At 27.2% G+C, this 9,590-nt stretch overlaps 1 protein-coding gene across 1 annotated transcript in view; it reads left to right on the top strand.

Annotated features, from left to right (window-relative positions):
- Positions 1 to 3,231, top strand: part of LOC136076621 (uncharacterized) — a 33,290-nt gene extending 30,059 nt beyond the window's left edge. The window contains exon 7 of the mRNA XM_065789918.1: positions 3,056 to 3,231. Within this exon, the coding sequence (XP_065645990.1) occupies positions 3,056 to 3,059 (4 nt within the window). The 3' untranslated portion in view covers positions 3,060 to 3,231. The remainder of the gene's footprint in view (positions 1 to 3,055) is intronic.
- Positions 3,232 to 9,590: the final 6,359 nt, after the last annotated feature.

Raw genomic sequence — 9,590 nt, forward strand, 5'->3', positions numbered from 1 at the left:
ACCTTTAACTCTCTTCTAGACAAACACGCGCCGTTAAAAAAACAAAGTAACCGTAAGTAAACCAAGTAAGTAAACTAAGTAAGGCTTAACTCGAAGGCTTTAATCCATGGGATACTTCAGCAATTTTAACCTCGATAAAAAAAACGAAACAATATATTTAAGAAGTTCCTTAAAACAAAAAATCTTAATGACAAACTAATTCTTGAAAAAGAAATTTACTTGTAACACTTATTCGAAGAAGAAACAAAAAACACTTTTCTAACTACTTTACTACCAATAGCAATAGTTTGAGAGCTACGTGGAAGGGTATTAGAACTCTTTTGAATATACGTTCGAATGATATCTTATATACATCTTGTATATCTTCAAACAACACCATTATCAATGATCCAGTTAAAATCTCGGAAATTTTCAACTCCTTTTTTATTTCAAACCGTAAAGAACTGCAAAAAAATATTCATTCATCTCATACTGACTTCCATAAGTATTTAAAGACATCAAACCCTGACTCTCTATTCATTAAACCTAATGAAAAAAATGTAATAATATCAGTTATTCTTTCTCTAAATGATGGCAAGGCTTCTGGTCCAAACAGCATACCAACCTTTATTCTAAAAGTTCTTGCTAATGATATTTCCTCAGTACTTTCTAAACTATTTAATCTCTCATTCGCTACTGGTATATTCCCTAATATTTTAAAAACTGCATCTGTTAAACCAATCGATAAAAAGGACTCAAAACTTGACTGCAATAACTATAGACCAATATCATTATTATCAAATATCAGCAAAATTCATGAAAAATTAATGTATTCTTGTATCTACCACTTTCTTGATAATTCTAAGTGTCTCTACGGCCCTCAGTATGGATTTCATTTAAAACACTCTACTTCCCATGCACTTATTAGCATTACTGAAATGATTCGCGGTGCGATTGATAGTGGTTCTTTTGCCTGTGGCGTCTTTATTGATCTCCAAAAAGCATTTGATATAGTTGACCATAAGATTTTAACTGAAAAATTGTATCACTATGGTATACGGGGTATCGCTAATGATTGGTTTTCACCCTATATTAACAATCGCACTCAGTTTGTTAATTAATGGGTTTCAATCCACATGTAAAGTTATTAAGTATGATGTACCACAGGGTTCTGTTCTAGGACCTTTACTGTTTTTAATATGTATTAACGATCTGCCTCACTCTATAAATAATTCGATTGTTCATAATTTCGCTAACGACACTAATCTTCTATGCATAAATAAATCACTCGCGCAGCTTTGTAAAAACGTTAATTCAGATCTCCATTATTTTTGTCATTGATTAAATAGTAACCGTCTTTACCTAAATATCAATAAAACTGAATTCATTATTTTTCACCCTCCAAAAAAAAGATCGATAGTATTTATGTGAAAATTAGAATTAATGGTAAAAGACTTTTCCCATCTAAATATATAAAGCACCTGAGGCTATTTCTTGACAAAAACCTATCATGGTACTATCAACTAATTCAATTAAATAAAAAAACTCTCACGTGCCAATAGTATGCTGTCATTAATACGACACTATGTTCCCCAACATGTTTTAATATCAATTTACTATTCCTTGTTTTCCTCACATCTAAGTTATTGTTGCACTGTTTGGGTTCAAAAAGGTAATTTTCTATTACATCGTATAAACAACGCACTTCCTTAAGAATTATAACATTTTCTCCCTAACGATCTAATATCGAAAATAGGTTTTCTGAATTAAAAATTCTAAAACTTCAAGATCTAGTAAAGCTTTATAATTGCCTTTTTGTGTTTGATTTTCTTCAAAATAAACTACCAAATTCCTTTAATAACTTTTTTATTGAAACAAGTAACACACACAAATATTACACGCGAAATACTGAAAATTTTGACTTGCACACTTCCTTTTTCGGCATTTTTAAATATGGCAAGAGCACTATAAAACATCAATGTATTTCTCACTGGAACCAAATAATACCATTTATAAAAACAAAGATTTTAACTAAATACCCTATTATTACCAACATTCTTCTTCTCAATCGAAACCAAATTAAGAAATTTATATTTGAGTATATATTTAATGAATATTAATTTTATCTATTATTATTATTGCTTTTTTTATATTACTGTATTTATAAAACTATCATTACTTTTATTTTATACTGTCTTTTTTAACTCTACTAATATTACTATTATCATTAATTTATCCTTGTTTTTTAAATCTTATTAATATTATTTATAATGATAGTGATAGTGATTCAATTGTAGTAATAGTTTTATGGTTATTGTCCTAATTTTTGCAATTGTTATGTTTATTTTATTAATTTCTCTCATAAACTTTACTATAATTATTTATACCATTGTTTTTATCATTAGTTATAATTCTTAGTAAAGTTATCATGATATAGTTACTATGTGTTTTTTTATTCACATTATTATTAATATTATTATTTTTATTGTATTATTATTGCAATTTGCAATTATTAATATCATCTTTATTTATTAGTGCTCCTATTACATTTTTTTATTACTTGTGTTATTGTTGTTTACGCCAGTATTTCCTTGTCTTAATTTTTTTTTAGTTTATTTGTTTATTAAGGTCCATTGACAAGTTTTTAACTATATGAGTAACATCAAACTTAATTTTATAAATTATAATTAAGTTTGTAATTTTTAGTTTTATAATTAAATAAATAGAAATGGATAGTGATATTTTACGAAAGAAAAATTTTACGAAGAAAAAAAGAAAAATTAGAAAGAAATTTAGAAAAAATTTATAAAGATTAGAAAATTTAGAAAATTTAGAAAAGATTAGAAAATATAGAAAATTTAGAAAGATTAGAAAATTTAGAAAAAATTTAGAAAGAAAATTAGAAAAAAATTTAGAAAGAAAAATTTTACGAAGACTTTTCAAACGCATTTTCATTTAAAACTGAACTTGAAACTTTAAAAAAGAGTTAAACTGAGATACACATAATTATTAGAAGTATAAATAAATTGTTCGACAATCTAAAACAATTCATAATACAATGCAATTACTTATTTAGATAATTTTCCTAAATTAAAAATGATGCACCGATAAATCGCCTCAAGCAAGGTTTATACAACAGATTATACACCAATAACTTCTGAAAGAAAAAAAACAACAAATGCAGGAGGAATATCCGAAATGATAAAGCGAATAAAAAAGGAAAAGTCCTATGTTGACAACGAGTTCTTTACAATTGAGATATTCAAAAAATCAAAAAATATTTTAGTCTATATTTTAGTCAATAAAAACTTGAAAAATATTTTAGTTTTTACCTTAGACTGTTGTAGACTGTTGTGTTGTAGACTGTTGTGTTGTAGACTGTTATGTTGTAGACTGTTGTGTTGTAGACTGTTGTGTTGTAGACTGTTATGTTGTAGACTGTTATGTTGAAGACTGTTATGTTGTAGACTGTTATGTTGAAGACTGTTATGTTGCAGACTGTTATGTTGTAGGCGAAATAAGCAAAATTTCAAATTACCCGAAAGAAATCTTCCACGGAATAAATAATGATGGGAAAAAAATATTCTGTATAGTAGATCTAAGCATTAACTGTTCAAATTACAACGAAAATGCGTCTACAAAACTCGTTTTCGATAAAATGCTTTATATATATCTTTCAAGTCGTCAATAAACTCTTTCTTTTTTAGAAGTCTCCTTAAGGTGGTAGTCTACCTTAAATAATGAAAATTTTCAAAGTTTTAAACTATACTGTTTTAGCCTATTTCATATACGTAGAAAATGGTGGTGATATTTGTTTTTTATGAAAATATTTAGAAATTAAATAATTTCATCATTAGACATAGTTAATAAACAAAAAAATTGTGACGCCTACTTTAAGTGAGTTTTTAAGAACTTTTTACTTGGATCTTTTAAGAAAAATGAATTATTTTTCATTTTTTTTGAATCATTGGTACACTTTTTAAAGTAACCCAGGATATTCACATGCAGTTTTAAAGTATAACCAAAAGTAGAAACGCAGTTATATTCGTAAGATTTATCAGAAACTTAATTTTGCTGCTGGCAAATATATTTTTCATTTATATATTAATCTGTGTCTTAATTAAACATATTACATTTAATTCCTGCAAGAATTTCTGCTTATCTTATCATAAATTTTAATGAGGGATTAAATAGAATGTTAAATGTATTTAACATGTATAATGGAAAAAAATTAAATATGTATAATGGAAAATTTACAAAAGATTTTGCCCAAACAAAGAATGTGCAAAAGTCGCTTGTGAATCACAAATCTACTCCAAAATTCAAGCTTAAACAAAAAAAACAAAAAAAAACAAATAAAAGACCCCAGCGTAAAAGTTTTGCAGATGCCAATGAAGAAACCCAAAGAGTAGTAAATGAAACTGGTTTTTTTTGAATTTTTTTGTACATTTTTAAATCTAGATTTGACAATTGCTAACTAATTGGTTTGGGTATTTTTCTTTTTCTTTTTTTTTTCAAGTGGTTCATATAATTTTGAATTATAAAAAAAAAACATTTCTAAAGCCAATATAGATTTGAAACAGTAAAAATAATGGTTTGCTAATGCAACTTGTGAATAATTGGCTTAATTTTTCTAAATAATTGGCTTAAGGATCTCACTTCTCCTACAGCATGGGGCTCACAGTAACTGGTGAAATTTAATTGAGATAAAACTCAATTTTTTTCAGCCAATTGTTATCGCAATAATTTAGATCTTCCTATATTTATGAACGGTAATATACTCATATGTAATGTATTTATGTATTTATGAACGTAATGTATTTATAAACGATAATGTACGGTAATGTAAGCAGTAACGTTGTAATCAAATCTATACCTTATATAACAATACCATTGTTGCATATTTTTAATCTTTCGTTAAAGCAAGGAGTATTTCCAGAATATTTTAAAACTGCAAGAATTATTCCAGTTTTTAAATCGGGAGATACTTCTAATGTTTCTAATTATAGACCTATGTCCATTCTTCCTTGCTTCTCTAAAATACTAGAACGATTAATGTACAATAGGCTTTTCACTTTTTTAGAAACAAATAATATTCTTTACAACAAGCAATTTGGGTTCAAAAAAGCTCATTCTTCTGATCATGCAATTCTTAAACTCGCTCATGATATTTTTCAGGCGTTTGATATAAATAAGTTTACATTAGGTATTTTTATAGATCTAAGCAAAGCTTTCGACACTGTCGATCATACTATTCTATTAAGAAAATTAGAAAATTATGGAACTACTAATATAGCTTGGTTTCAAAACTATCTGACTAATAGAGAACAGTACGTTTCGTATGATGGTGGAAAAACCGACATTGAGATAATCACTTGTGGAGTTCCACAAGGATCCATATTAGGACCACTTTTGTTTTTAATTTACATCAACAACCTGAATAAAGCTTCTAATGTTTTAGACTCGATTTTATTTGCTGACGACACTAATTTATTTTATTACCATAGTGATATAAAAAACGCTATTTGAAACAGTCAACAAAGAACTTTTGAAAATAACTGAGTGGTTTGATATTAATAAACTATCAGTACACTTAAGCAAAACTAAGTATACCTTTTTTCATCGCCTTCATCAAAGTGACAAAATTACCTTACAACTTCCAAATATTGGCATTGTGAAACGCAATATTAAAAGAAAAAAACAATGAAGTTTCTAGGCGTTTTCCTTGATGAAAATGTTACGTGGAAAAATCATATAAACTTAATCGAAAATAAAATTTCTAAAAATATTGGTATACTTTATAAGGTAAAACCTTACCTGAATCAAATATGCTTAAAATACATCTATTTCTCTTTTATTCATTGTTTTCTCAATTATGCAAATATTGCTTGGTGCAGCACCAAAAAAAAAAAAAATTGAAAAACTTCTCAACGAACAAAAACATGCAATTAGAATAATATCCAATGCACATCGTCTCTCGCCTTCACAACCATTGTTTAAAAATCTCAAAATACTGTAGGTTTACCAAATGAATATCTATCACATTTTAATTTTTATGTATAAAGTCAATAATGAAACGATCCCAAATATATTCAAAACCTTATTTTAAAAAATTAAAACCAAAAGAGTTAATTTTATTTAATGTAAACATTGAAGACTTTTTCTAGAGCTATATTTATAAATGGGTCATCAAAATAGATTATGTTGTATATTTTCATGTTATATGGAAAGATTTGAGTTTATGAATTGTTATTTATTCTACTTTTCATTTTTATTGCAATACAAAAATGTACATATGTTTTATTAAATTCTTTTAAATTCTTAATAATATATTTCTTAATATAATATTCTATTTTTATTTGTTTTTCAAATTTATTTGAAACATTTTTTATTTTTATTTTTACTTTTTTGTGATCTTTTATATTGATATTAATATCGGAATTGCTTATTTATTATTTTTTAATTCTTTATTTATTTATTTAATTTTTTTTTTAATTTTTATGTATAATATTAAATGACATATATTTGCATTACCGTATGTGTGTACATAATGTGATTATATTATTTTCGGAATTTTAAGGGCTTGGTGACAATTATGTCAAGAAAGAAAACAATTATGTCTTCTTCTTGCCCCAGGATTAACTTCCGATCTTTCTTGGAAACCATATATCAAACCCGCTGCAAAATTAAGATCTGCTAAGTTTGCATCTTTTTATCGAGCTCGACACTTTGTTACTCCGGATTCTATTCACTATCTCTATAAATCTCAAGTCCGTCCTTGTATGGAATACTGTTGCCATATCTGGGGCGGATCTTCTAATGATGTCCTTTCTCTTTCAGACAAGGTACAAAAACGCATTGTAAACATAGTTAGACCTGCTTTTGCAGCCAACCTCCGACCATTATCACATCGTCGTAATGTTGCTTCTCTTTCTCTTTTCTATAAAAACTATAATGGGCACTGCTCTAAAAACAAGCGCCTCTTGTACCATCTACTAAAGTTCATTCTCGTGTTACTCGTCATTCAATTAAGTCTCATCCTTTTTCTGTACATGTTCCTAAGTGCTCCAAAAACTCTTTTTCGTCTAGTTTTTTTTTTGAACATCAATTCTTTGGAATTCGCTTCCTGCATCTTGCTTTCCTGATTCATATAATTTGCAATCCTTTATGTCGTCCGTCAATCGATATCTTGCTCAACAATCTTCATCTTTTCTCTTTTAGTAACTTCCAACTCTAATTAGCGGTTGCTTGCAGCTTTGTTGGAAGCGAAGATGTTTAATAAAATAAATAAGTTAGACTGAAGCAATTGGTTTTTCTTTTTCTTTTTTGTTTTTCTCAAAATGTGATTTTTGGAAACGGTGCGATAAATAACTTTTTTCAAATAAGTGCTATGTGATATGAAATTTGATACAATGATTCTATTATATATAATCTATTGGCTGAATTAACACTTTTATTTTTACTTTTTTGGTTCTTTAGTAAATTGGGCTCAAAATCTGTATTTTGGATCAAAATTTTGCTGCCATTTTGAATTATAATTTAAGCAAAAACTTTTCAATAAATTTTTTTTCTGTTGATTCAGCCAATTCAACCTTCTTATTAGATGATGTTCAAAAAAATCCAGCTCTGTATCTCTAACGCTTCTTGAGTAATTTACCGCAGGGTAGATGCCCTTTTTTTGGTCCCGCGGACCAAAAAACAGTGTTTTAAAACCAAATTTGAAAGTTTAAATAAAAATTCCATAGTTTGATAAGGTTTTTCATATTGTTGCCAGATACTAAGTTTTTTGTTAAAGAATTCTAGGATTTAGTTTTCAAGGTAGACTACCACCTTAAAAGTAGGAATCATTAAAACAGATATATCATATCATTTATTTAGATCAATTTATTATTTTAAGATGTAAGAACAGTTCAAATTTCTATAACCTAAATCTAGGAGATTAAGGTTATAGAATTTCTCGGGAACAAAAATACCCAAAAAGCGTGCTCCCAGCCTGAGTATGAGGGCAATGAATTAATAAAATAATCTTTTTTAGAATATTATAAGTTAAAATTCATTAACAGGTTTTCAATTTTGTTTAATAATCTTTATTGTTCAAAAATCACGACCATGTAAAAATTCTACCCTTACCCAAATGAGGGGGTTGTAAATTTGACACGATTATAAGAATTTATAGTATATGAGTTTATTGTATTATTTTAATTGCCCTCATACTCGGGATGAGGGAACACAATTTTTGGGGTATTTTTTTCCCCATGCTCCAACCACCGCGATGTTAAAAAAACTTGAAACGTTCTGAAAGAAAAACTCGGAAAAAACATACAAAATTAATTAGTTTGCTTGATAGAATTGTTGGTAATAAAACAGAACATAACAACAAAATTAGTATTGCTCAAAATTTCCTGAGTTAAATTTCAAATATATGCCTCAACATGGCTTCCAAACGTCCGTATTACTCTTTCAAAAACTTATGTTAAACTAAAAATTGCAGTTTCAGTTCGAATGGACTAAACTACCAAGAACTAGAAATTGCAATAAACTCGTTGGAAATAAATAAGGCTCCAGGCTCCGTTGACGAGGTTAGCAGTAATATAATTTAAAAATAGCAAAAGTATTAAAAATCGCGAATTCATTTACACTAAATAAACCTTAATTTTTCCTTTCTTTTCAAAACTTTTTCTGCGAGTATTCAATATAAAACTTTACAAATACCTAGTAAATAATAAAACTTTGAATAAAAGCAATTCGGTTTCCGAACACATCACTCAACCGAGCATACAATTTTAGATCTTATAAATAACGTGAATGACTAATTAAAAATTCAATAAACAATTAGATATAGCTCTTTTGTTATTATTCTTCTAAATATAAATACGTCTCAGCAGTATTTAAATTAGAGTAGGTTAGGTATAATGAGCACCTGAAGCGAAAATTGGAATATCTTCGAAAAAAATTATGCGGGATCCAAAACTTTTAAAAATAAATAATTTTTTTGGATCACTGTCATGATCTACTTAAATATTTTGGCACCCGTAAATTTGTCTTAAAGAAATATTGAGACTATTTGATAATATGAACTGGGATATATTTAAACTAGGTTAAAAAAAAGAAACATTGGGTAAACTCAATAATTAAAAAAAAAAAGGAATGAAGGAAGTTTTTGAATGAAGCCAAAAAAAAATTTTTTATGCATTGAAGTGTTTGTTTTAAGTGACAAGTAAGTAACAGTTTAAATGTATGAAATAAAAAATTGTTATAAATTAAAAAACTTTATGCTGAATAAATTTTATAAAAAATTTCTTCATACACTTTATTGATTGCGACAGTTGCCCACCTTTACGACGCCGTCTTTACAGCCTTCATTTTTTACAGCCTACAGCCTTTACAGCCTGCAGCTGAAAGTAAAAGAAAATCAAGGAATCAGATACATGATTAATATTAATAAAATATAATAATATAATAAAAAAATGAGATTAAAGAATTTTTTAAACAAAATTAGCTAATCAACAATAAAAATAAAAATTACCAGCATCTGTTCGAAAAAAGTAAAATAACTACAATTCGTTGTCGGTTTATGGAAAAATTTATATAATAATATTTAAGTAAATAAT

Source organism: Hydra vulgaris, chromosome 02, assembly GCF_038396675.1.
Source record: "Hydra vulgaris chromosome 02, alternate assembly HydraT2T_AEP".
In the NCBI taxonomy this organism is placed as follows: domain Eukaryota; kingdom Metazoa; phylum Cnidaria; class Hydrozoa; order Anthoathecata; family Hydridae; genus Hydra; species Hydra vulgaris.